Consider the following 26,760-nt stretch of genomic DNA (forward strand, 5'->3'; position numbering starts at 1 on the left):
AAAAAAAAAAAAAAAAAACATTGCGCAATACTTGTATTGAACTATTTTATTATACACTTCAACATACCGCATACAGACGTATTATTATAACATATCAACACATAAAAATCATAGTTATATCGCCAAAAAAATCTTGTAGAAAATTACCTTTAGAAACAGATTGAAATAATATGAGATGAGTGTATGATTTTTAAGTATAGTAGTTGTGTTTTCAGTGGTGGTTAGTAAAGCCTGCATAGTTAGTAACATGCACTGCATAGTAAGTTATGTGGTCTGAAACGTTCAAAAGCATTTACACATATCAGTAAAGTTACATTATTGTACAGCAACAAGTAGCTGGGTAATTGTCAGCATTAACTTTAAACTCATTCCCATAAACAAAGTAAATGTGTGATTTCCCCTTCCATTTGTAGGTCACCTTGGTTATGGGGATCAACTCAATAGTTTGACGCTGAAAACAAAGAAATTAAGACATTTAGCGGCATATATATATATATAAAATACATGTTTCCACTGCAGTAATTAAGCATCAACAACTATTGAATACAAAAAATACATATTAGAAACACACAGACAGAAGTCATTTTGAGACTAAATGAATGGAAGTTGGGGGGGGGGGGGGGGGGGGGTCGTTCACCTGCTGTAGAATGCGAGATGTTGCAGAGTATGTGGTCTGGTGTTCCCGAATCAGGCGCTCTGCTGCACTCACCACATTCAGGTCAGGGAACCCCATCACAGGGTACACCTAAAATCATATTTCAATTAATGTTGCCATTGTTTACACACAACATCAAATTGATTTCCTACTGAAGAAGTAGCCCTTACTTTTCCTTTCAAAATGTACATTACTGATTAGTTACAAAGGGAAATATATTTCACAATAAATGTCTTCAGAGTATTTAGGTAGTATACCATAATATCTATGCATCTATATTAGCTATACTGTACCCAATTATTTATTTACAATACATTTTCCTATGGAACAGAAATGATCCTCTTGTATGAACAAAACCTATCCGATTTATCTTACCAGGTACTGAGCATCTTTGAAAAGCTCCTTGCCAGTTACTTGGTTCAGGTTTTCCAACAGTAGACCACTTGACTGTTCCACAATATAGTCACTGGAATTGTTGGTCCTGAGTAGAACATTTCAAATTGGTATGAGTAACCTTAAACCCATATTAACAGAACAGAACACTAACTGAATAAAACAGACACACGAATTACAATCTATAAAGCAATAAAGCACCATTTCACAGTCAGGTTGATGTTGACCAACAGCTGGCGTCGTCCATGACACGTTGAGCATTCTGTCGATCCCTGGCCATGACATGGGGTGCAACTGGAACACAATAAAATAGCGTCCGACTTTCACTGTCCAACTCTTCTGGGAAGCCTTGCTATGTGCTCAAATGTAAGATACAGGCCATGCAGCTATTGCAAATTTATAAAATAATGCATATTTGCATATTCACTTTTCTCTCCCTCTGCCATTGCAGTGGTGGCAATTACGCTCATCTCCATGGTTATTCCCAGAGCCATGGCACACCCAGCAGACTTTCTGAAAAGGAGAAGAAAGAGGAAGGAAAATAAAGGGACAGGAAAGGCTTACTGTTTCAGTATTGTTTCAATTGTTTCAGTTTCCTCATTTCCTAAAACAACCTCAGAGTGTGTGCATGTCTTTTGACTTACATTGCCAGCTCCTGCGCATTGTTTGCAAGCCACTCTCCCCATACCCATACAGTAATGGCAGTTCTGTAAATGAATGTTTCTTATTAGGAATAAGGGATCAATTATTATTTCCCCCTCTAAATATGAGTGTCACCTATAGCATTCAAATAAGAACATACCTTCATTGATGATGTGTAGGGAACCTTGATAACCTGTTTACTATCCTTGAAGAGAGTGGGGGCTTGAGCAATGATATCCCAGGGTCCTGGGATGGGTTGAGTAAAGGCATCCACAGGTTCGCCTGAACAAAAAACGTCACAGCCATTGTGCAATTAAAAATAAAATATATCGTATAGAGTTTGCCACACATAACGACTGCAATAGCTCAAGTGGCAGGTGTACACACCATGGTAGGGCTTCTGACTCCACTCTGTGGATCTTGACTCAGTAAAGGTTTCCAGGCGATACTTCAAAAAACAAAAGGAAAAATGGCAGCAGGAAGTAACTGTATTTAGATTAACAGGCTTAAAGTTATGCTCTTCATTTGACAATTAAAAGCAATATGAATACAATAAGCAGACTTGGCCCTGATTCATACCCTGTATGTGTTGAAGGCTTCCATATTGGTTATCACACCATCCTTTGCAGGGGCTGAGCTGTAGCAGCACTTACTAGAGGCGTACAGGGCCAATGCCTCACGGGCTGTGTCTTCACTTATAGACGGGATGCTGTCGATAGCAAGAAATCACTATGAAATATACTCTGAAGACAATAAATTATTCATTGGATCAAATCCCTTTCGATGAACATAGCTCTTTATGTCATTCTAAATTTCCAAGGTTGTGATGTAGTTATTATTTATTGTATTTGTAACCGTACTTCCATTGTGCTTGTGAGGGTTCAGGCTGTGGTGGGGGGGGATTAGGGAAGGAGGGCATTGGAGGAGGAAGGAATCCACCTAAAGCAGAACAGAAAAAGATAGTCAAAAACACACTCTTGTGCTACGAGATTATCGAGAAAATGTGACAGCCAGCGCCACTGTGGCTTTCTCATTTTACCTCCGCCTCCAGCCACTGTCCCTTCATAGCCAGGCACGCTGTCGAAGTCGATATTGAATGTGGGCGCGCTTGGGCCTTCGGATAGGGGCGGGGCGGACATCCCTGAAAGAAACAGGAAAAACCAGGGTGCGCCCATTTATTATTGAAAAAAGCACACAAATCTTACACTGCATAAAACTAACAAGCCAACTCATTGAAAGCGCCTTTGGTGTTTATTTGCTGTCCATATCGCTATGCCCACAGTGTTATAAACCAACAGATAACAACCGAGTAGCTCTGTAAACAACTGTAAAGACAGCGAGAACTTACCTTGACTTTCCAATCGAGCATTAATTCCAAAAGGTTGTACAATCAACTATACAGTAAGCGATGTAAGAGTAGGCATAATCTGGAATGTGAACTATGACCCGAGTAAATAGGAAACAGCGGCGTTTGGAATAAATTACGGCAAAAATAGCTACAATTCTATCACAATCAGTCAACTGAGGAATAATCAAACCACTCACAACCCACAAGTGGTTGGGTAAACCTGCTAAACGAAAATGACGCATTATGGAACACGGTAAAAGTTGCGCTCGCGTAGTTAAGTGTGTGGGTGTTGGCCTAATTTACACTATAGGCATCTACGTTTTAAATTGGTATTGCAAGATTCAATAATTTTAAACAATATTCTTAACGAGACCAATAATCCATGGGTATAAAGGGAGTAGGGAAGAAAACGTAAGAATAAAAGGTGACTGCAGAATACAGCTTTGTAAACCGATTTGAAAGATTGTTTTACCTGGTCCGACTTCGGATGATATTGAGTATCCAGGGTTGAGGTATCCAGAAGGTGTTTGTCTACAAACGAATATATATATTAAAAAAAATAGATATTTTAATGTAGCCTTCAAACTATTTCGTGGGACTTAACTGCCTCAATAAGGACTTCAGACTTACCCTGTTGCTTGATACTCCATGTTGTGTCTTAGGTTTTTATAACAACTTCAATGAAAACCAAATGCAGTATACTGGCGTAATAGCAGCTAGGACTCGTGACATCAAGTTAATTATTTCTAGATTCCAGATGTTGGCCAGCCCTACACATCCGTCGCGTTTAACATTGAAGGCTTATTTTTTTCCAATCGGTTACTTTACGCATATGTTAGGCTATATAATATATTACAGTTATTAACGGCAACCTTTATGTGTGGTAGTTCACTTCGAATTCATCAGGAAACGAAACCTTCATTGGAAAGATAGCCTACTACTGCAAAGGGGAGGCGCGTATTTGCAACATTAATACAATTAAAGAAATAAAAAGGAAATCACGGAAGCACAGTCACAAATACTGTATTCAACACACAACCCAATAAAGCTTGTATGTTATGCGATACGATACATTTAATTAAAGAGGTTGCATTTAACTTTGCTGTGTTATTTTTCTGAATAGAAATACACTACCCACAAGCCCTTGTAACACCTACGGAAGTCCTTTTCTTTCCTTCCGCTGTAGCAAGGGTCCCTTTCTGGATTGACTCGGCCGGTGAGTTGACACAATCTATGTCCATCTTTAGTTGTATTGGCCTCATCCATACTTAAATCACTAGCAAATTGACTGTAATCGACTACGAGAAAGACTTACGTGATAATTTTTCTCATTATAAGCCTACAGTCGATACAACTTCAAAGTGGAACGAGAAGACAGCGTCGCCGCATATTTCTCTACGCTTAAGCTAAAGGCCTGCTCTAAAGCGTGGGCTGTCGTTTGAAAGCGCGACCTAATTGGTTATTAAAGTCCTTTTTTTTTTACATGTTTTTCAAATCTTACCCTTCTTGGTTGCATGTGTTTGAATACAATGAGCTGTAAACATAGCTAGTAATGCAACGAGCGGGGGGGGGCATGTGCTAGCTGACGAGCGCTGAGCTGTACATGCTCATTTATAATTTTACACGCATATAAATTAACCTAAGGCTTGAGGGAATGTGTCTTGAATTCTCATCGCACACCGGTAATCAATACTTGTTTTCCCCCATGCATTTGACTAAATCCTAGTTTAGGCCGACACGTTCTTTTCGATTTAGCTTATGTTATTGGACGGGGCCAATGCCAACCCTAATCTATTTTGTGAATGAGTTGCTAGTATTTTGCCAACCTCTTCCAACTAGGGTCTAATTAACCACTATTCTTCTCATAGTCACCATGGCAGCCCTGAGACCACTCCAAAAACCTAAGATCGTCAAGAAGCGGACCAAGAAGTTCATCCGCCACCAGTCTGACCGATATGTCAAGATCGCGGTATGGATCTCTACGCTATACACAATGCAAGCAATATTTTAGGTTTCTAGAGTATTTCTGAGGTGCTGCCTATAGAAACCAGTTGTCAAATGATGCCTGACAATGTTTAATTCTCTCCCTTCAGAAAAACTGGCGTAAACCCAGGGGTATTGACAACAGGGTCCGCAGGCGGTTCAAGGGTCAGATGCTGATGCCAAACATTGGTTATGGTAGCAACAACAAGACGAAATACATGCTGCCAAGTGGCTTCAAGAAGTTCCTTGTGCACAACATCAAGGAGCTTGAAGTTCTGATGATGAGCAACAGGTAAGTTAGGTTTTTTTTTAGGCTAGAGTGTTCCTATTGTCATTATCTAATGCAGACTGTCGCTAGACGAACTTGATCTGATAAACAGGAAGACATCACACCCAACTCTTTGCTAAAGTAGACAGGATGCCCCGATAAATTTTTTTAGGTTACATCACCATCTATCTAATGTGTATGGTTAATCCCCATCCAACACTGATTTAATCTAACATATAATCAAACGTAACTGTCACCTGTGATACTTTCTGTACGTATCGATTCGCAGGCCGGGGAAAGGAGGGCTACATAGCAGTAGTTGTTATCCTACTAAGGACTGCCTGATGACGGCAGCAGTTGTTGGTGTGTGTAGGCTACATGGGAGATGCTTATATTGGTAGCCTACGCTTGGCTTCCTGTGATGTGGCACAAGGCTTCAACCGCGTTCGCACAGGTTATCACATTACAGGCTGCAGGTCTCGTGTGTTATGATTTGAAGTAGTCAACCAAGTCTGCGTTAGACTGTGGTTCATTTAATTGTGCTTTATTTTGAGTTTTGCACACATTAACTAGTTTACTGTTTCATTGCGATGAATTAATTAATCCAAAACTACCAAATAATCGTTTTAACATAATAACAGCATGCAAAGGAAGCGAACTGAATTTGTGCAGCACACGTCTCTTTGTGACAGCCGTTTCGTGAAAGGAGCGTCGTCAACGGCGTCACTCACGGGCTCAGACCTGGGCTACGTCTATAGCTGACCGCACTGTTGTAGAATATGTTTCGAGAAAGCCATTGTAGGAACTTTGTACTATGGCTACATTGATTGTACGCAACGCTGCAGTTACGCTGTTTAGCGTACATTTTATATGTCTAATGAAAATAGCTCTGGATCGTCAACTGTTAGATTGCTGGCAGAGCAGGTTGGTTTCAGATAATGCAGAGGGAATTGGTGGGGAGCAGCCTTGTATCAGGTTGATACTTGAGTAGTTTAAACTAACAATGATGTGTAAATAATAACGAGATGTCGAGGTCTACTACTTTGGCGCAAACTTAAATTCAACAATATGTAAAAAAAACAACACAAGGTGAATGAAGCCTGTTGAGATGAGCAACATTATTGAATCCTATAACGGCTCAAAAACACGAGGTGAATGAAGCCTGTTGAGATGCAGGATAGTTATTGAATCCTATAACAGATCAACAAAAAGCTATTTCCATATTTAAGAGAAGCCAAACTTAATTGCGATAAACGATTGATGGTGGTCATGTAAAGGTCAATATTGAGTTTTCGATTGTCCTCCAAACTAAATGCTTAATTGATCGTCGTGATTTAAATTGAAAAGTCGGTGTCAAAGTAACAAACAAATAATTGAAGAGTTCTACCGCCCCTCCAACACCTTATTTTGCAGTTCATTAATTTGTGCATAATAAATTTGTTAGGGATCAAGAATGTCAAACAGTATTATTGGTTATCTGTTAAATAGTAGTCGCATACTTGGAATATGTGAATGCACCAATGGTGCTAGTGATAACAGGAACAATATATTGTCTCTAACATGATCAAACTGTGCTCCTTTTTAAATTGCAAATCCTTGTTCTTGTGTAGGACACACTGTGCCGAGATCGCCCATAACGTCTCATCCAAGAACAGGAAGCTGATTGTGGAGAGGGCAGCTCAGCTGGCCATCAAGATCACAAACCCCAACGCAAGGCTGCGCAGCGAGGAGAACGAATGATCTGGCCATTATTTTCAAAATAAAGTCTGTAAAAATGGTTTTGTTTCAATAGGTTTTGTTATTTGTTTGACATGGTATTTTACTTGGAAAATGCTATAGGGATATATCCAAACCATAAGTGTTGACTAATTCCAGCTGTAATGTAATTATCCAAAAGGTACAGGTGCCGTCTTTATTTTTTGGGGGAATGGATATTCCTATGAATATTGGATAATGTTGCACATATATTATATCGACTGCATATATTAAGTTAAAGGCTTACAAATCATCTCTAGAAATTGGTCACTTTAGCAGCCAGCTTCCTAGGGAGACTGTTTCCATGGCGTTCTGGCAAAGAAGCTGTGCCATCTGTTCATAAAACGGACGGCACAAAATGCACAAATTAGTCCTGTATTTAGCCTGATTGCAAGTGGCCGGATATAAATGGATCGGGGAAAATACCCTTTTTTTAAATTAGCTGGATTAATTACATATTCCCTGTGACGGATGTAATGGTAGTTAAACTTGTGAGTTGATTGTCTCCAGACTGGGCATAAAATGAAGAATACAACCCGGGTTGTACCGCGTCAGATCATTTGACAGCTTTGGGACTATTATACGTGTCTTTGGAAGGAAAAGCAATATGTCGACAAGAGTGATATTTGGAAAGGGAAAGCCTAACCCCAAGCATTTCAATATAGCCTTTTCTTCCGCGGAATCAAAGAGGAAAGGGATATCCTCTTCTGATGGGAAGAGGACGTTTTCTTTTTCTCTCAGGTGTCGGCTGGGCATCATCAGAGGACGGATCAAAGGTACGGTTAGTATCGAAACATTTTAAGAGTTCCGTAATACTTTACTTGACACAATCAAGAGATATGCCCAAAGTAATAGCAGGCTCTTGGTATTTTTAACAAAATGTGTTAGACTACTTGACCAATAACCATTCAGGGGGCCTTGATAATTACAAGGCTTGTATTAACTGTTGGACACCATGAAATACGTGCAGCCTAGTGAGGTACAGCAAAGACTGGAAAAGTCTGCAGCTGATTCAGTGAATCAGCTGTATAGCGGTCCCTTGAATATAAAACACTCCACCGTCCCCTGAAGAAGAGAACTAATGTGTACGCCTGATGTCAGATTTTGTAACGTTCCAATTTTTCCTAACCTGTTTGTTAAATGCTGATCGCAATATTTGAATATTTTGAAGACATTTTCTTCGTAATGTAGATACAACCATAAGGTGGCGATATTATGTTTACCAAGCCAATTCAATGTAGGCCTACGTATTATAGTCGACACCATACTATCCGGACGGTAACTGAGTTGACAGACAAGTGACAGTTAAGCAATCTTCCAATTTGGGTAGACGTTTGAGTCCTTTGTTGTGATTGTTTTTTTATGAGCACTCTACCTGTACCCTGTTTCTTATAATAGAAACGTAGAAAATGTAAACAGTGTTCATCACCAATAAAATATGCACAGATGTGGACAATGGTATGTAGGCCTAACTGTAAAGTTATCCCAAGGATGCCTTTTTTTTTTAATTGCTCCCTTTCATCATTTTATACCCTGGGAATAGGAATCTGACCAACACACTTCAAAGCCTCCATCTTTATTCTTGTGGAAATAAATTATTTCAGCTCTGAAACACTGTTCCGCCTCTTGATGTGAAAGCGGTATTATGGACAACATTCCCAGAGATAATTAGCTGCGTCTAAGAGTATTGTGGCCACTGGAATCCATAACTTGACGGTGCTGAAGGTACGATTGAAGGGCTATTATTTATCACATTGTTAGAAATAGTATGTTGATCACCAGTCAACTCTTAAGTGAATTGCGCTGTTAGGATTTCCGTTTCAAGTTAACTGCGCCTGCCTCTGGAACACACTTCGGCCCCTCCCGGCGAATTACTGACGAATCGGCAGCGTTTTGAGGGTAAATTTTTTTTGGTTGTTTAGCTTCTACTTTCAAATCGTTCATACAGCTGTAATAAGGCCCAGCAGAAGAGGGCAAAACATCCAGTATTTTGTTGGAACTTCTTTTTTTATCATGTTTCCGTCATGAACCACCTTGGTGAATTGATATAGGCCATATTATATGGAGATATATATATATATATATATATATATATATATATATATATATATATATATATATATATATATATAAATAAATATAGGTATAGGTATAATATCTCTATATCTCTCTCTCTACATATATATATATATATATATATATATATATATATATATATATATATATATATATATAGTATTTCTTCGTGCCATATCAAAGGTTACCTTGCTGCGTTTGCTTTGCCTTCCCATGCAGCCTCCTTATCTATCGGGCGGGAGGATTACACTGCAGAAAAGAATGTAGTGAAAATCCGGCTGGGCGGAGAACAAAATGGGTCTGCATGAATGGGAGAGGGAGCAGGCTAGAGGGGTTATCTGTGGTGAATGAGGCGCAGAGGCATGTGTGCGTGACACATGGTAAAACAGGTGTGGGACTGTGTCAAGTAGATGGACAAGTTTGGACCCCTTCCTGTTTGGCTGGGGCCCGGCCAACAGCCAATAGCCCTCTGACCTCCAAGAACAAAAGGCTTCACAGCGCCTTACGTCTGTAGCAAAATGTACCATTTCTTGTTAAATATGTATTGTATATTCATATTCCATTTCCCAACAATTGTATCATTTAAAGTACAATATCATACTACATTCTGGTCTTACATTAAAGAACATTATTAATTTTGTCATTGGAACCCTTGTCAACGAGAGATATTCGTATTACATGCTGTTGAGATTGGAATGTTCTGGAATGCCAGAGGTGTCCTCCTTGTTCCTGCTGAGAGATAACAGAATTGTGTAGATGGACGCAGCGTACGGCAGAACTGACTAGAGTGTAGGGGAGAAAGATGTCCCTGCTTTGAGCAACGAGCAAGTGCTCTGTATGGTAATGAATGCGGGGGTGGTGTTAATTGTGTGTATGTGCTGGTGTGTGAGCGTGTGTGTGTGGGTTTGGGGGGGGGGGGGGGGGGGGTTGTGTAGAATGTGTATAGTCATGATGTGAGTGTGAACACGGCGTGCGCATGTGTACCTCGCACATATGTGCACGTGTGTGTGTGTGTGTGTTTCTGTGTGTGTGGAGGGAGCACGGCGGAGTAGTGTTAAATGGGGAAAGAATGAGTGTGACCGTGTGTGTGTGTGGTGGAGGGGGGGGTGACTTTGTCGTGTGTGTCTGCCTCAATGCACCCCTCTGGCAGACAGAGAGAGATAGGGAGAGAGGGAGTGGGAGAGGGGGAGAGAGCAAGAGAATTTGCTCAACCACAGTCGCCGTGGCGGTGTGTGAGAGAGGAGTTGTGTCCTAGCCCTCTGTGGGAGTACGATAGTGAGTGAGTGGAAATAGGAATGATTCATCCTCTGAGACCAGATGAGCGACCAGTAAGATTGCCCCTAGAAAAGCAACACATCGAGATGGAGAGGATGGGTCCTATTTGACCCACTTTTGATTATTATTAAAGAAAAACCGTTACTAACAAGAAGAGAGTCAGGATTTCCTTTTAAGGAAGAGAAAAACATTGACAACGTTGATTCTTTGTCCATCTATTTTTTTTTTAAGTGAAAGGCTTGAAGATAAACTACTGAACTGTTGACCAGAGGAGAATCCTTTCTTCAGCTGCAAACAGTCAAAGAGAATGTTGCTGTTTGATCAGATGGCAGAGAACAAGGAGGTGTCTTTGCGGTTTTCTGTAAGAGGCTGAGACTTTGCTTGCCTTGGAACATCTTTCGTCTTTGTTTTGTTTCTCTTTTTATTTTTTCTCCAGTTGAGCTAAGCTCACGACCCTGAACAAAAAGCCAACGAAAGAACTGTACTCCAACCATGCTGTGTGGTCTTAGGAGAGATCCAAAGAGCAGCATTGGTAAGCCCACCACTTCCATGCTTACAGCCATGCTTCTAGGGGGTTTGCTATTCCCCACAAGAGTAAAGGCTCCCAGGCAGATTGTCACTGTCTTTCAAAAGGAGTGGTGCCAACAGTGTTTCAAACATTCAGAGGATGGGAACAACCTCTACCAGGGCAGCAAATTCTGGCCAAGAAGCATTATTGAATTATTATCTCATGTATATATATATATTTTTAGATATATATTTCTGTCATCAATTGCATGCAAGTAAGATCATTAGTAAACTGATGTAAAAATGTATACAGTTAAGAAAGTAATTTATTCAAAAAGCATGACACTGGGAAAAAAAAGACCTAATCTAGAGTTTAGACATGTGGGCTCATTGTACTACCTTTAAAGAGATTGATGTGCATGTGTGTTTGGATTGCACATGGGGAAGCATTGCCTTACAACTGCTGCAGCAGATGCCATAGGACTTTTGTCATGAGCTCCTCACAAGCTTCCCTGCCACCCGATGTGGAACACATAAAAGCAATGCAAACTGGGTCTGGACGAGCGTGGTGTATAAATAAGGTTTATATCTGAAAATAGAAATTTGATTTCATTGCCATTGTCAGCGCTGGCCCCAAATCTAACCTACATTCTGATTGGTTCCAAGAGGCATTCAGTGCCCTGAATTAAATCAGGAATTAATTGACTCTCCAGATATCTTATGAGATTGCCTCACATTTTTGTGAAGTCATTACAAGGCTTTGATATATCGTTTAGGCAGGCAAATGTGGCTCCACACATGATATTAGTGAGGCACAAATATAAACGGAGCCAGGGCTGTTTATTATTCATATTCACCACGGTGGTTCTTCTAACCCTGCCTGTTGGGGTCACTCACTGCTATGGTTATGTCTTAAGACAGAGCGGAAGGTGGCTGCAGAATGCCCTGACGGTAGAGTGAAGTCACGTGCAGATGCATAGGGGCTGTGTGCGTAACCCAGAGCTACCGTCCCCTCACGACTTCAATGACAGCTGCTGGTCTGTCAGGGCCCTCAGGAAGCTGTGTGATTACCATGCTCATGCCCAGCTCTATGTGACTTTAATGTGTCACTGTGTGTGTGTGTGCGTGTGTGTGTGCGCGTGTGTGCACATGCGCACCAGTTAATGCATGTGTTTGGGGGGCGTGTGTGATAGTGTCAGTGTATGTGTGTGTTAGTGTGTGTGTCTGTGTCTGTGTGTCTGTGTCTGTGTACACGTGCACACCGGTTAATGCATGTGTGTATTTGCTTGTGTGTGTGTGTGTTTGTGGATTTCTCTAAGCAGCTGTAGTTGACATTTCCAAGGATGTGTTTAAAGGGTTTTTGAATTACCATAGTATGCATTGGTATATGTCATGTGCTTGGATTCCACATGTACATGCTCTACCGGATTGAATTACATAACTGTAATGGACCTCTTAATGGCGCATACTTGATACTTGAAGCTGTGTATGGATCATGAACATCAATCCTAAACACTACATGTTGAAGGATTGCAGATAAGTGGACGCAGGGCCAGGCATCTCGCTTTTCTACTGCTTTTTTAGTATGATTACGCAGTCGAAGAATTCAGAAGGAAGGTTTTGCGTGGAATACTACATAATTTATGATGTGTTTCCATGAATTGAGCTATCTCTCACCAATACATCAAAGTACGGCAAAAATAAATTGGAATCTGAAAGTTTACATTTGGCAGGCCATTTGTTTAAATTTTTTGATTGGGAGATTACAGAGAAATTTGGTAAAATAAACCCAAATATTTTTTTTAATAATTGTATAATATACAAGAGCACAAGAGAAACCTTCAATATAGTAAATACAGGGTTTACTTTACATTTTAAACAGGTAAACCCATAGCACACCCTGCGTGGCAAAAGCAGCCCCATCTTAAAAAGAGCAACTGGCTGAATCCTTAAATTTTGAAGACGATATTCAAACACTAAGGATGCAAGCTGAAAAGATAATCTTCCGTGGACAGGATTAACGAAGTGCCACGTCAGATCCCCCATCGCAGGGACTGCTGACATGCTCCAGGAGCTTTATTAACAGGTCTGTGTGGCCAGCCCATGGTTAGTCCTAATCTAGGGCCAGCCCCAGTGCTGTGGTAGAAACGCCTGAAGAAAAAAACAGCATAAACCATTTTCCCTGCAGTGCAGATTAAACCACTTTTCGTTTTTTTAGTAGCAGCTGCTGCAAATGACATGAAAATGATTATTTTCCCTCTACGCTCAGAAAGCCCATTAAGCACATGCTGGTCCTTCCTCAGAAGCATTCCCATGGTTTACTAGTCACATAAATCAAGCCGTCGCGGAGCAAGTCTTGTGTTAAATTAACAGTTTCCCAGGGTCTCCCCCTCGGACTGAGAGGGGTCGCTTTAACTCTTGACCCCCCTCCTGTACGGCCGTCGCCGCACCTCCAGGCTCGAGAGTTGGGGTGGATCTCCGGTCAGCTAACACCGGATAGCTCTCAGGCTCCGATCCGAATGAGACCCCGGGCCTAATGGAGGGATGTGCGGACTGGAGGATGGCTCCTGAGACCCGTTCAGCTTTGTGTTTGCGCCGTGCTGCTCCTAGGACACGGGCTCTCCACTCTGTTCACCCACTGCCGTGTTCCTCTTCTCTCCTCAGACGATGGGCCCTACTCCAAGGGAGGCAAGGACTCTGGGAGCGGGGACCACCACAGCCATGCCTCCCAGAGACGCAGCCTCACAGGTATGGCCTCGTCCCAAACCCTCCCTTACTGGATGAGGTTAAGAAACACCTTGTACACAGTTCTTAAAGGCACCCAGTGCAACTTTCGAGGCTTAAAAATAAACATTCAATTTCTAGTCTTTTTTACACGTAGTAAGTTTCAATAACTCCATACCATTACATACCGACATTCAAGCAGCAAAGATGAGACGTCGTTGTGTGGTGAGAACTGATAGAAAATCGATAACAACAACAATGCCGCCATTTTCTTTATTTTTTGTAACCTACAATAAATAAAGCAGGCTTCCAGTCAATGGAAAAATGGCTTCTCCCCACCGGCGATTGTTGTTGTTTACGATTTTCTATCAGTTCTCACCACACAACGACGTCTCATCTTTGCTCCTTGAATGTCGATATGTAATGGTATGGAGTTATTGAAACTTACTACGTGTAAAAAAGACTAGAAATTGAATGTTTATTTTTCATTTCATTGGTGCCTTTAACTTGAAAGGAGACTTCACACAAAAGCCAACTAAATACGTTTATATTTTTTCACACCAACACTGTTTTATTATTGGATGTCTGATCAGTCAGTGCTGCTTGGCCCATTTCACCCGACTTGTTGGGATAAATAACAATATAAAAATATTATAATAATCTATGAGGTTGGTTTAGCTGTTTCCTAACCTCAGTGGCCACTCAAAAGGCTTCACAGTCAAGGCCGGGGGTGCCATAAGGCAACAACCAGTACGTTGGAGGCAGTTAGGATTAGCTGCCTTGCTCAGGGACACCTAACCAGTTTGCTAGCAGGAGCCATGGAATCGAACCGCCAGACCACCTGCTGTTTTCTCCAGACTGGCATGTTGCTTTATATATCTTGCAAACGCTGAGATGCGATGGAAAACTGCCTGTGTGGCACCCGCTGTCATTGTGAGTAAACTGCAGCAGCCTCCCACGGTGAACTTCACATACAGGATCTCACAGCCTAGCACAATGCGGCCCTTCCACAAGACAGAATGAGACCACGTCCACCGTCCACGTCAACCAGCACCAACATCACTGTTTCAGGTGGAACCTCACTGAACCTTACAGACCTACTTAACAGACAAACGTTGACTCTCCATCCAACCTCTGAAGTGGCTTATTCTCACGTTGTTTATTAGGGATATCACTCTTTAACAAAAAAACGCCCTACTCGTATCATTAGTTTTTTGTTGCTAAGTTGCCATTGTGTCATTCTCCACTCTCCATAACACATGGCAGAGAAAAAAACGAATCAAAACAGAAATCCTGATGAGAAAAGAACGAATAACAAAACAAAGGTGTTCCGTTCCAACCTCCCCGGGGAGAGCTAGCGATGTGGTGGCGGTGTGCGGTGGTGGTGTGTGGCTGACTGTGTGTCTTCCCCTCGCAGAGGAGTACCGCGGGCTGACCACGGTGGACCTGATGAAGAGGGAAGGAAGTAGCCTGGGCCTCACCATCTCAGGGGGCTCCGACAAGGACGGCAAACCCAGAGTGTCCAACCTACGGCCAGGTGGGCTGGCTGCCAGGTGAGATCTCTGCTCGCTGATGCGATCCTTATCGCCCTGGCAACCACACCACAGCGTGCTGTCTGGCCAAATTATGCGCTTTCCAAAACACACACACACACACACACGTGTGAGTATAAAGCGACACCTGCTTGGCCTAGCCGCGGGACTAGCAGTGTAGTGTTAGATCAAGCGTTCCACCATGCCCTGTTGGCCACAGGGGGCGTTACACAACAACGTGGGCTCCAGAGGAACGAAGGAAGATAGCGTAAAAAAAAACATTTTATAAAACTAAAATATCATTTTAAAGTTGGGTTTGAAAATTGATACGACATTGCTCTTGCTGAGGGTTGCCTGACTCACCGGTGATGTTTAACACTATCTTTAGCGGTTAAGTATTTTTAACCTGAGCCTATTTTACCCGGTGTGGTTTCATTATGACTGAACACACCAGTCCTTCAGACAGAGTGCACAGACCAAGGGACAGTGACTAAGCAGCGCGTGACTCGTCACCAAATGACAGAATTTGTCTCCCATTTTATCTGAGCGAGACAGAGAGTATGTGGGTGTGTGTGTGTGTGTGTGTGTGGGTGCGAACGTGTGTGTGTGTGTGTGTGTGTGTGTGTGTGTGTGTGTGCGTTTCTGCTTTCGTATGTCTGTGACAAGAATAGAGAGATAAAAAGGGTGGGAGAGCTGCTGTCTACTGATGATGTCATGCATGCACGCTTGCCCCCGGTCATCGTTCTGATTGGCTGTGGCCCAAAGAGATGTTCTGAGGCCAGAAGGAAGGGCAGGACAGCCATTTAATCTGTATTCAAATGCAGGACATGGATTCATAACATCAGTATGTGTAACTGTGTGCCAAACCGGGTTTGTACAGCTTCTCCAGAAGTGGGTCAGCACATATGTACACGTGTATACATTTAAATGAAATCTCCAACTGACATTTAAAACCAATTAGGTAGAGATTGGATATTATAATAATAAGGCAATTATATGTGAGGCAGTTACCACTGACCCTTTCAAAAAAGTTGAGATAGAGAGTGGACAGTTTTGTAAACAGTAGACGGACCACTCCGTCGCTGGCTATTACCTGTCCATCAGGGTATGTGGGTGTGCGCGACAACATTTGGAACAACATTGTGTTCCCCAATTTAAATGAGTTGGCCTCGCCTCAAAGTCCCTCTGGGTCTCTCCGCAGAAGCGACCAGCTGAACGTGGGAGACTACATCAAGTCTGTGAACGGCATCAACCTGTGCAAGCTGCGGCACGACGAAATCATCAGCCTCCTGAAGAACATCGGAGAGCGCGTGGTGCTGGAGGTTGAGTACGAGCTGCCCCAGACTGGTAGGTGGGATGGGTGTATGGGGCTGTGTTGCTGGTGTTGTTGACGGATGTGTCCATCCGCACTTATGTAACCAAGAGTGGGCGATACGCAGACAGTTGTGGTGTTCTGTGTCGTGTTTGTTGAACACAACCACAGCGTGGGTCACTTTAATTGTATGAGGTGCTGGGGTTGGATGGCAGATTTGGCTGCATGCCGATTTTTAAACCTTAGAACCAGGCTTCAACACGAGCCTTAGGCTTAGCTCGACTTGAAACTGGATGATCTCAATGCTTGGTCTAATGGGCAAAATGTCAAGCCTCTCCATCCATTCAAATCATAATCTTAATGTAGAGTATGTTTTCCACATAGGAGAACCTCCCTACAGCTCCCCTGCCACTGAGATTGACATATCAAAACTAATAAACATAATTTTGGTATTATGAACCAAATTACTTCAGAAGCCGTTCCATGGTACATGTCCAGTTTTCACTAATCTACCTACTATAGCTCAATAAACTCCCCACTGGAAGGGTTTCAGGATAAGTACGGCGGATACAACTCGAGTAACTTTATGGACTTTTATTGCACTCACACAAACAATAAGCACCCACGCACTACGTAGCCTGACTACCAAGTTACGCTAGCCTCTCAAGTTGAAAATAACTGTTAGTTAGACAGATAAATAGGTTGTAAACCTGCAACGAAAACACAAAACCCAGAATTAACCAATGAAATTATACAAACATTCCCGTGACATTAATTCTTGATTTCAGTTACTAGCATGCTAGTTTATAATCACTCACCGGCAAGGCGTACTAGTCCTGACCATCAACTGATACTGATAAAATGCGACCTAAAGGCGTGGCCACCTGCGCACTGGGACTAATCGCGCATACACAGACACACAGTATGGAGATCAGGATGGACAATAAACAAACCTGTAACCTGGTATAATTATAACATATATAAAATATAACATAAAATATGCCTGCATTTGGAATAAGGTGGTAAATGTTGGTACTTATATCCTCAAATACCCTAGAACGTAATTACAACATCTATATAAAGTAACAGTAACACTTACTGGGAAGTTCTACAGTACATTTGAGATATACGACAGTGTCTACCGCTATACTGTACTTAAAGAGCCAGTGAATCCAAAACCATGTTTTCCCATTTTTTTCGTCCTAAATGATTGTCAACATAGTTATCTATTATGCAATTTTAACACTTTTCATGTCACAGTGAGCCAGTTATCTGAGGGATAACTGGCTGAGGGATAACTGGCTCGTTAAGGTTTTAGGTTGAGGAGAAAGACACAGTCTTGGCATTTCATCCTGTACATTATGTCTAAAATAACCGAAGTAGAGTGGACAAAGGGTAGCTGTGTGCTAAGTGCTCAACTGCTTTGTCCTCTCTCCTATATATTAGTCCAGAACCCTTCGGGGATGCTCACCAAGACGATAGAGGTCTGCTTACACAAGGAAGGGAACAGCTTCGGATTCGTCATGAGAGGTAGGAGGCATTGGAAACATGGGATGGCTTACGATGGGATGCATGCACTATATACACCCAAACTCCTTCCATTCTTCCTGTGGTACATTAAACCTAGGTCCATGTCATTGCATTACAGATCTGCCCCTGTCTTCTAATGTCTTTCAGGGGGCTTCCATGAAGACTGGCACAGGTCTCGCCCTCTGGTGGTGACTTATGTTAGGCCCGGTGGTCCTGCTGACAGGTGAGGACAAAAAGACTCTGTCTGTGGAGGTTGCTGAATGTTGCTGTATGTACTTGTTCATATCTGTATATTACTGTATGTACCTGTATGTATCTGTTTGTATCTTTATGTTACTGTATGTACCTGTATTTACCTGTGTGTATCTGTGTCCTATGTATGTTGCTGCATGTACCTGTGTGTACCTGTGTGTATCTGTGTCCTTCTCTATGTTGCTGTATGTATCTGTGTGTACCTCTGTGTACCTGTGTGTATCTGTTTCCTCTATGTTTCTGTATTTACCTGTGTGAACTCCTACTTGCGCACAGATATTGTGTGTGCATTAATGAAGAGGTGTTAGATCATGGTACATTAGGCCGCTGCTGTGTTCACTCACGCTATGCTAAGCAGTTCTATGGCATATTGCATATTCTGCATATCATACAAGGAAGGAAATAGTGATATTCAGTCGATTTTCTTGTCAAATAAATAAAAAATATGTTCAATGACAGCAGACATCCTGAGGCCCATGATGTTCTTTGCATTTCACATTGAAACATCTCTGACTCAAACCGTTTGCAAATTCCCCACACATGCCCCCTGAGAAGTGACCTACTTTTTGCGGAATTATTTGGTAATAATCTTTACTATGATTTAATGGAATTCAATGCGAATATTATTTATGGCACTTATTTCTACTGCTTTGACCACTTTTACACCTACAGCACTCTCTACTCCAGCCACATTTATAGGATCCCTTCTCTTTTCATTCTTTCTTTCTTCAATTATTTCATTCTCTCTCTTTCTTTGTTTGCTTGTTTCCCTCGCTTTCTTTCCTTCTGTCTTTCATTCATTCCTTCACGCTCTCTTTTTTTCATTCCTGTTTGTTTATATCTCCCTCCCTCCCTCCCTCCCTCCCCCCCTCCTCCCCCCTCCCCCAGGGAGGGCACGCTGAAGGCGGGCGACCGCGTGCTGAGCGTGGACGGGCTACCGCTGTCCAGAGAGAAGCATGCCGACGCCCTCACTGCCCTGATGCAGAGCAGCCAGGAGGCCCTGCTCCTTATAGAGTATGACGTGTCCGTCGTGGGTGAGCTCACACGCACGCGCACGCACGCACACACACACACACACGCATACGCACATGCGCACACGCAAAACCCCATATGTGTGCATGTAGTCGCATTCATGCATGTTCACGCATACTCACATACCCAAACACACACAAGCACACACTTGTACACTCACACACATGTACATTAACACACACACATGCACACTAAAACATGCACACTCACACGCATATTCTGTGGGGGAGTGAACTCCCATGGTAGGCTCTGTCTCAGGGGTGAATCGTGGTGGTTTTACCCCACGGGAGAGAGGGCTGAGTGTTAGTGTAGGGGACACGGACCAGGAGGAGGCGGCTACGGGGCCCAGAGGGGCCCAGCGAAATGCCGGCCCCCCCCAGAGCTGGTGAGGCACGTTGTGTGTAGCATGATGGTGGTCTTAATTGAGGTCATACGTGCTATGAAGGGAGCTTTGAATAAATGACGTGTGACTGTATTAATAGGATGCGCTGGAGAGGAATGCAGCCTGGCACTGGAAAAGGTTAATTGCTGATTTGAACTTTTAAACATGCACAGAGAGGGAGGCAACTTTAATGCGGCGGTAGAGGATGGACTCGCATCAAGTCTGGAATCTGTGTAGGGATAGTCCAGTCGAGTGTTTGCATTCCAGCCATGAGGTTCTGTGTTCGAATCCTTACGTCCGCAGTCTGCCTGTGTGGATCTTCAAGCAAGATGCCTTACTCCTACCTGCTTCTTCGTGACATCGGAATTCAATGTTGCTTTGCTGTGAATATGTCAGATAACATTGCTCAAATCCGATCTGCGTGTGAAATTTGTTGCGTTGTCGACCAGATCTGCATGTATGCATGTCTGACCCCCCAGTGAGGTGAAGCTAGGCATCAGTAGGGCGTGTAGTCTCAGCTGTTCTCTCTATCCCTAAATCCTAGTTATCGCTCACGGTCCCAGGGGGCAGGAGAGCTCTCATAGCTGCTCAGTCACAGCCGGCTCTCCGTCGCACACTCACAGATCTTTAGGGTTCTGTCTCATCCTCTGCATATCATATCCACTGCACACCCTTCACATATCCTCATACAGGGGCTTAAAGATTGCTTGGTCCGCATAACTCCCTTCCAGATGAAACCGTGTACAGTGTTCAACCATGAACAATTATAATAATATTGGTCCATTATCTCTAGGGCAATAAAGTACTTACAAATATAATATATTCTACATAATATAATATACAAACAAAAATGACAATGGCAAGCACACTACTAAAAAGCCACAGCTTCTGAAAGTGAACGAGCCAACATAGTGATAAGCGTTCGGTGAATCCCTGACCCCGGTTGCATAAAACCAACCTGCGGCACTCCTCCACTCTCTGTCTCCCCCCAGAGGCAGTGCAGCAGGCGTCGGGCCCCCTGCTGGTGGAGATAGCCAAGGGCCCCTCCAACGCCGGCCTGGGCATCAGCCTCCACACCGCCGTGTTCAGGAACAAACAAGTCATCATCATAGACAAGATCAAGGGCGCCAGTGTGGTGGAAAGGTAGATCGGACAGGGCCGGGAGACACGTGACCGGAGACATGAACGGTGAACACGGATCACCTTTCACCGGGAGACCACGGCCTGACGTCCTCTGACGTGCTCCTGTCTCTCCCTGTCAAGGTGCGGCGCGCTGCATCTGGGTGACATCCTGCTGTCCATAGACGGCACCAGCACGGAGCACTGCTCGCTCATGGAGGCCACGCAGCTGCTGGCCAGCACCGCCGACGTGGTCAAGCTAGAGATGCTCCCGGCCAATCAGAGCAGACTTCCCATCAGGCCCCAGGACACGGGTAATATATTGCATGTGTTTCATTGTTTGATCAAATTTCTGTGTTTTATTTTATAATTCCCTTCATTTATTTGTTAGTTTTCCTTGGGAAAAAAAAGGATTGGACTCATTATGTTTATTTTTTGTATCATACACTTTTCCCCTTTCATTTATTAGGATTGATCCAAGCTTTACTGAATGAATGACTGCTGTAGCCGAACACATTAGAATACAAAATAAAATGTAAAGAAACGCATGAAAAACAAACCAAACATAGCACTCACCTGAAAGTAAATCCAGCTCATACTTCGTACCGCAGCGGCTGCTGAACAGAATCGATTGATAAAGTATAAAAAGTAATCTCAATCTATTTATCTATTTATCTTACTTTAGTTAGGAACATACGGGTGGTCCTGCATTTGAGGAAGTTAATTAAAATTTGTTTTCCCTACTGAACACACAAAGAGACAGGTGGCCTGAGTACAGTCTTTATAGCCCAGAGCCTTACATATACTTAGTACTTTACCATCGTGATGAACGGGGACGTTTTTAAGAAACATTAATATAAGGAGCAGTTCTCCATGGAGATTGTTCTCAATAAATACTATCTTTTATCGTTACATATTTAAATGTCTGTGAAAAGATGACTCTGTGGAAACTGTTTTACACTGCAACTGAACTGTCTCCGAGACGAAAATGGTGAAATCTATTCATCCAATCTGTACCTCTTTAAAAGCCGAATTGAATAAGGACATCAGTTTTTGAACGTGGGTAGAATTAGATGATCTCCAGTCTTCATTCCTCCCAGGATTAGACGACACGATAATCACAAAGATGCCATTTGTGTCTCTCCTCTGAGGGATTTCGTACAACTGTTAAGGGCTTAGCAGTTAGTGTGGCTTGTTGGTTTTCTCTTGTGCGTTGCTGATAGACAACATTATTTCTTGGAGAGACACCCTTAGGTGAGCTTAGCGTAAGCTGATAGAGGCGTGCTGTTCGAGTGAGTCCATTAGAAACCGCCAGGAGAGGGTGGTGATGGTGGTGGAGGTGGCGGTGCTGGTGGAGGAGGAGGAGGAGGAGGAGTTGGAGGAAGCCTGGTCGTGTGTTCTCTCACTGCATTTACCCGAGATTAACCTGGTACCCAGAATACGGCGGCACACAGCCTGCTTCATGCATGTTTCTTCCAAAGCCTTTCCATGGAAATGAGTTGTGGGGAGATTAGCCACCATGCTAATGAAGAGGCACGGATTACTGTCACATTTAACTTCCTGTGACACATTTAGATCCCAGAGAATTTGTGTTTCCTAGCACATTATTTAGGTGCACGCCATGGCTCAAAGCTTCCTTATTCTAAAGACCGATGTTTCAATGTAATTTGATGAAATACAAATACCATATTCAAGGGTGACATGCAGGGTGCATATTAAAATACTCTTAGGTGTGATAAAGGCGTTACATTTCCTCCTGAAAAACTGAAACGATTCTAGGCCAGTGGAAACAATATTCACCACATTTGCTTCTATTCAGAAGTGAATAGCCAATAAATTGAGAGGGCAGACTCCTGCATTTAACATCAATCAAGCTTTCAGCTGTGGCCAATCAAGGTGGTGAAAACAAGCCACTTCCTTTTGTCTGCTCATCATGGTGGTCACATTGGCTCTCGCGCACAACAACAACCCCATGTCCGCCGTTCACAGCACGCCGGCTCTCTGGGGGCCTCCTGACTCGTATGCAAATGAGGTTCTGAAAATGATGGCCAATTTGCACTTAGCGTTTCTGGCACTTAACAGTAAATGTAAGAACCTTCACCACCACCCTGCTTTTTACTCTTGTGTCGGATTTTCCGATGGTAATCACAAATATAGCACTAACACAAGGATTTCGATCTGGTGTACCATGACGAGAACATTAAATATCAATTACTCTGCTTGGAATTATCCCCTGGGCTTTTGGTTAGCTGTGGTGTATATTTAGACGGCAGGATTTCATGGTTGTTGTTTTTTTTTGTTTTTTTTATGAATTCAGTAAAGACGGGACGGGGGACGATGGAGATGGAGACGGCCTCAATGCATTGAGTCTCTCTCTTGTTGTTTTGTAGTCAAGGTGCAGAAGAGCAACCATCATCACTGGGAGCAGAGCTACTGCCCCCCTCCTCCTCTACCTCCTCCTCTGCAACACGCGGGCCACGGGAAGCCATGGAACAGCCCGAGCCACTCACACAACCACCAGGACCACTGCAAATGTAAGTTATGCCATGTGACATGTACTGCTGCTGGCTACACGCAAACACACACGCACGCACGCCTGCACTCACACACACCCCATTGTAGGGGAAAGACCTTTTTTCCTTCAGCCCATCAAAGGGAATTATTTCCAGTAGGTTGACTCCTCCTAACATCATTCACCATATTTTCGTGTGTGTTTGTGCGTGTGTGTGTGTGTGGGTGTGCCTCAGCTCGTGTGCAGGAGGTTGTGTTGTGACGCCCAGATGTATGATAGATAGATGACCGTCAGCAACCTACCCAGTTGCCTGAACCTACTGGCAGACTGATCTACCTATCATACATCTGCGTGGACACTCCCCCTTGTGTGATGTCACTAAGGGGTTGATTGTGAAACGGCTGATCAACACTGCACCTGGTGGTAAAAGTGGGGGTCCTTTAAGCGAGAGGAGGTTGGGTTTTATTTCATGCATTTGGGTCTGCCTTAAGCGTTCTTTAGCTTGTGTCGGAGTGTGTGTGGGTGTATTTAGGGGGTGGGGGGCGGTCTTGATGTGTGTGACGGTGAGTGTGTCTCCTTCCAGCTCTGGTGAGCGGTGGCTTCTCCCCTTCCTCCACAGTCACCTCCGGGTTCAGCAGCCAGGGCAGCAGCAGCCTGCCCTGCCCCGCGCCCAGCGTGGCCCCCGGCAGCCCCCGCGGCTCCACGGGCAAGAGACGGCACCGCACCAAGGACCACAAGAGCTCCCGTACGATGGCTAAGACAACCTGTCCCTCTCTGCTACCAGTCTAGTGTGGGCCCTTCCCTTCTGGTTAAAAGAGATTACTGCCTCGTCCCCTCTTCCCCTTCCCCAAACCACCTTGACGTGTTGTCGGATCTGACCCATCACAGATTTAAACCTGAGTGGCGTCGCGCTGATGTATCTCATGACTCATTCTCCGCTCCCCCCCCCCCCCCCCCCCCTCCTCTCTCTCTGTCACTCGTCCTTTACATGTCTCTCATTCTCTTTCCGTTCTCTCCATCTTTTCTCTGCCCACAATCCCGCTCTCTTGCCTAATTTACTGTTTTTAAATCTCACACTCTCACTCTCTTTCTGTCTCTCTCTTGTCCCTCACTCCATCTCTGTCTCGGCCTCTTTTGCTCTTTCTCTTTCACTCTGTCTCTCTCGCTGTCTCTCTTTCTGTCACTCTGTCTCTCTCTCTGTCACTCTGTCTCTAACTCTCTGTCCCTCTGTCTCCCTCTATGTTGCTCTCTCTCTCGCTCTGTCACTGTCTCGATCTCTGTCTCTCTTTCTCTCTGTCTCTGTCTCTCTTTCTCTCTGTCTCTCTATGTCTCTCTGTCTCTCCCCTAGTGTCTCTGGCGTCCAGCTCGGTGGGCCCGGGTGGGCAGGTGGTCCACGTGGAGACCAGCGAGGTGGTCCTGCGGGGGGATCCGCTCACGGGCTTCGGCCTGCAGCTGCAGGGGGGGGTCTTCGCCACCGAAGCTCTGTCGGCGCCCGCGGTGGTCCGCTTCATCGAGCCCGACAGCCCCGCCGAGAGGTAGTGCACCACGCACACACGCACACACACACACACACACACACACACACACACACACACACACACACACACACACACACACACACACACACACACACACACACACACACACACACACACACACACACACACACACACACACACACACTGTGGGCCCCCCCTCAAAGAGTCAGGCACACATGAGTACACAACGGGGTCACCTTGAACTCTGTGGAGTGCAGCTGGACCTTGAGGGTCCGGTGGCGGATCATCCCAAGCTCCACTGCGTCTGAAAACGACATCACGGTCGTTAACATGGTGCACCGAAGGGGCGCTCCATCGCTGAGCAGAACAGCTACGCTTCTGCACGTGCTGAGCTCTTGATATCAGACGCTATTACCAGCTCCCAGGGCAGTATGATGGAGTAGGATAGGGACAGTGTAGTTGCTAAGGTGGATGACTCCCGGCCAAAGAGGTACTGGGTTCGATTCCCGATCTCCACAACCCCATCCAGAGGCATCCTCGATCCTTAATGACCTGTGTGTCTGTCATTGTGTACGTCTCTTGGCATGAACCGTGTCTGCAAAATCATTTGAAATAGCCTTTGTGTGCAAAGTGTGTGCAGTCTCGTGCACTCATTTAGCCTTCCCTAACCGCGGATGAATTAAGCACTGCATTATTGAGGCCTAGTTATGTGCTGATCCTGGCGTTGTGTTCGGGGAAATCCCCCCCCCCCGTTTTGCAAATATTGATCAAAGACGACATGACACAGGCTAATGAACAGCAGCGGCGGCCAAGCCAGTGTGTCACGACGAGCCATAGCCCCGATGCTGTGGTGTAGCAACCCCTGTTTTACATGATTAATGATAATCCCTCTCTGCTGGTGACAGATCACCCCATCCCCTTGGGAATGTCATATGAATTAGCCCGAGTCCCCAAGTGACTCCAGTAGAGCGTGCTGTTGTGATGAGGCCCACGCTGCAGGCCCCTCAGGTTAATGGATATCTCGTCTTGTTTGACGGGGCCCAGTGTGTTGTCGTGGTTGTTGTTGTGTCTGTGCAGTTAAAAGGTTGAGTGGGTGGGTATGGCGGTGTTTATTTTGTGGTGTGGCTCTCAGCGTGGTGGGGTTGAGTCAGGTCAGTTTCTATTGGGTTGATGTAGCCCGTTGAATCATAGCGACATAGTCTTGCCGGTTGAGGATATTGGTTGAGGATATGGTTTGAACCAGTAACATGCTGGGGTTTGGCCAGTATACCTCCCATTGCGGTGTTATGAACGTCAATCTTAAAGCTAGGTTCTCTCTCTTACATGCTTAGGGTAAAATACATTTATTGGAAAACGAATCAAACATGTGTGTCCAGTATGAATGTGTATTGTGCCCCTGTGTGACCCATGCCTGTGGTCTGTGTGGAGGTGTGGGTTGCTGCAGGTGGGGGACAGACTGCTGTCCATCAACGGCATCCCCACGGAGGAGGGCACCCTGGAAGAGGCCCACCAGCTGCTCCGAGACGCCGCCCTGGCCAACAAGGTCACTCTGGATCTGGAGTTTGACGTTGCAGGTAATATATCTCACCTTGTATAACATGCATCTTCCATTTATCTGAAATAATGAGAGCTGCATCTTCTATTGTAAAAGAAAAAGCTGAATTTTAAATTTTGTATATATTTTTTCACCTGCTTTTCCAACGTTATTTCTTTGTCGCTGGTGTCATTCTCAGAGTCGGTGGTTCCCAGCAGTGGCACCTTCCACGTTAAGCTCCCCAAGCGGAGAGGGGTGGAACTGGGGATCACTATAAGCGGTAGGTGAAAATGCGCACCAGGGGGCAGTCTAGCTCAACTTTTCTTTTCTTTTTATAAACCAGACTCAATGGTCATTCCGTGCACTAAGTTCCTCTCCCTAATCTCCTTTCTGAGAATCTCTATTTTGTTTGCCCTGAAATCCCTGTCTG

General features: G+C 44.1%; 3 protein-coding genes across 6 annotated transcripts in view; 2 read left to right on the forward strand and 1 right to left on the reverse strand.

Annotated features, from left to right (window-relative positions):
- Positions 1–31: 31 nt before the first annotated feature.
- Positions 32–3,954, reverse strand: ssuh2rs1 (ssu-2 homolog, related sequence 1). 2 transcript variants are annotated; one of them, XM_060050043.1, is made up of 13 exons: positions 3,669–3,954; positions 3,511–3,569; positions 2,730–2,831; positions 2,551–2,629; positions 2,270–2,399; positions 2,078–2,138; positions 1,851–1,972; positions 1,693–1,755; positions 1,476–1,561; positions 1,250–1,342; positions 1,031–1,136; positions 638–745; positions 32–451 (listed from the first exon to the last, which is right to left on the reverse strand). In XM_060050043.1, exons 1-13 carry the CDS (start codon positions 3,686–3,688, stop codon positions 311–313), a joined length of 1,170 nt encoding a protein of 389 aa, XP_059906026.1. In that variant the 5' UTR covers positions 3,689–3,954; the 3' UTR covers positions 32–310. The 2 variants fall into 2 exon arrangements, with proteins under 2 accessions (XP_059906026.1, XP_059906034.1); XM_060050051.1 differs by lacking the exons at positions 3,511–3,569; positions 3,669–3,954 and adding an exon at positions 3,039–3,279.
- Positions 3,955–4,149: 195 nt separating this feature from the next.
- rpl32 (ribosomal protein L32) lies at positions 4,150–7,067 on the forward strand. Its single transcript, XM_060050061.1, has 4 exons — positions 4,150–4,254; positions 4,907–5,007; positions 5,132–5,313; positions 6,900–7,067. Exons 2-4 carry the CDS (start codon positions 4,912–4,914, stop codon positions 7,027–7,029), a joined length of 408 nt encoding a protein of 135 aa, XP_059906044.1. The 5' UTR covers positions 4,150–4,254; positions 4,907–4,911; the 3' UTR covers positions 7,030–7,067.
- A 153-nt stretch (positions 7,068–7,220) lies between these two features.
- The window catches only part of LOC132455912 (glutamate receptor-interacting protein 2-like), a 28,605-nt gene continuing 9,065 nt past the window's right edge, over positions 7,221–26,760 (forward strand). The window contains exons 1-14 of one of the 3 annotated variants that reach the window (XM_060049994.1): positions 7,221–7,820; positions 13,567–13,650; positions 15,044–15,179; positions 16,360–16,505; positions 17,917–18,000; positions 18,148–18,223; positions 19,141–19,286; positions 20,659–20,809; positions 20,930–21,099; positions 23,176–23,319; positions 23,881–24,042; positions 24,646–24,832; positions 26,225–26,370; positions 26,530–26,610. In XM_060049994.1, coding sequence (XP_059905977.1) covers positions 7,652–7,820; positions 13,567–13,650; positions 15,044–15,179; positions 16,360–16,505; positions 17,917–18,000; positions 18,148–18,223; positions 19,141–19,286; positions 20,659–20,809; positions 20,930–21,099; positions 23,176–23,319; positions 23,881–24,042; positions 24,646–24,832; positions 26,225–26,370; positions 26,530–26,610 — 1,882 coding nt within the window. In that variant the 5' untranslated portion in view covers positions 7,221–7,651. Of the gene's footprint in view, positions 7,821–9,840; positions 10,928–13,566; positions 13,651–15,043; positions 15,180–16,359; positions 16,506–17,916; positions 18,001–18,147; positions 18,224–19,140; positions 19,287–20,658; positions 20,810–20,929; positions 21,100–23,175; positions 23,320–23,880; positions 24,043–24,645; positions 24,833–26,224; positions 26,371–26,529; positions 26,611–26,760 lie in introns of those variants that run through there. The other 2 variants (XM_060050002.1, XM_060050011.1) reach the window with 2 other exon arrangements.

This window comes from Gadus macrocephalus, chromosome 1, assembly GCF_031168955.1.
Source record: "Gadus macrocephalus chromosome 1, ASM3116895v1".
Classification (NCBI taxonomy): Eukaryota; Metazoa; Chordata; class Actinopteri; order Gadiformes; family Gadidae; genus Gadus; species Gadus macrocephalus.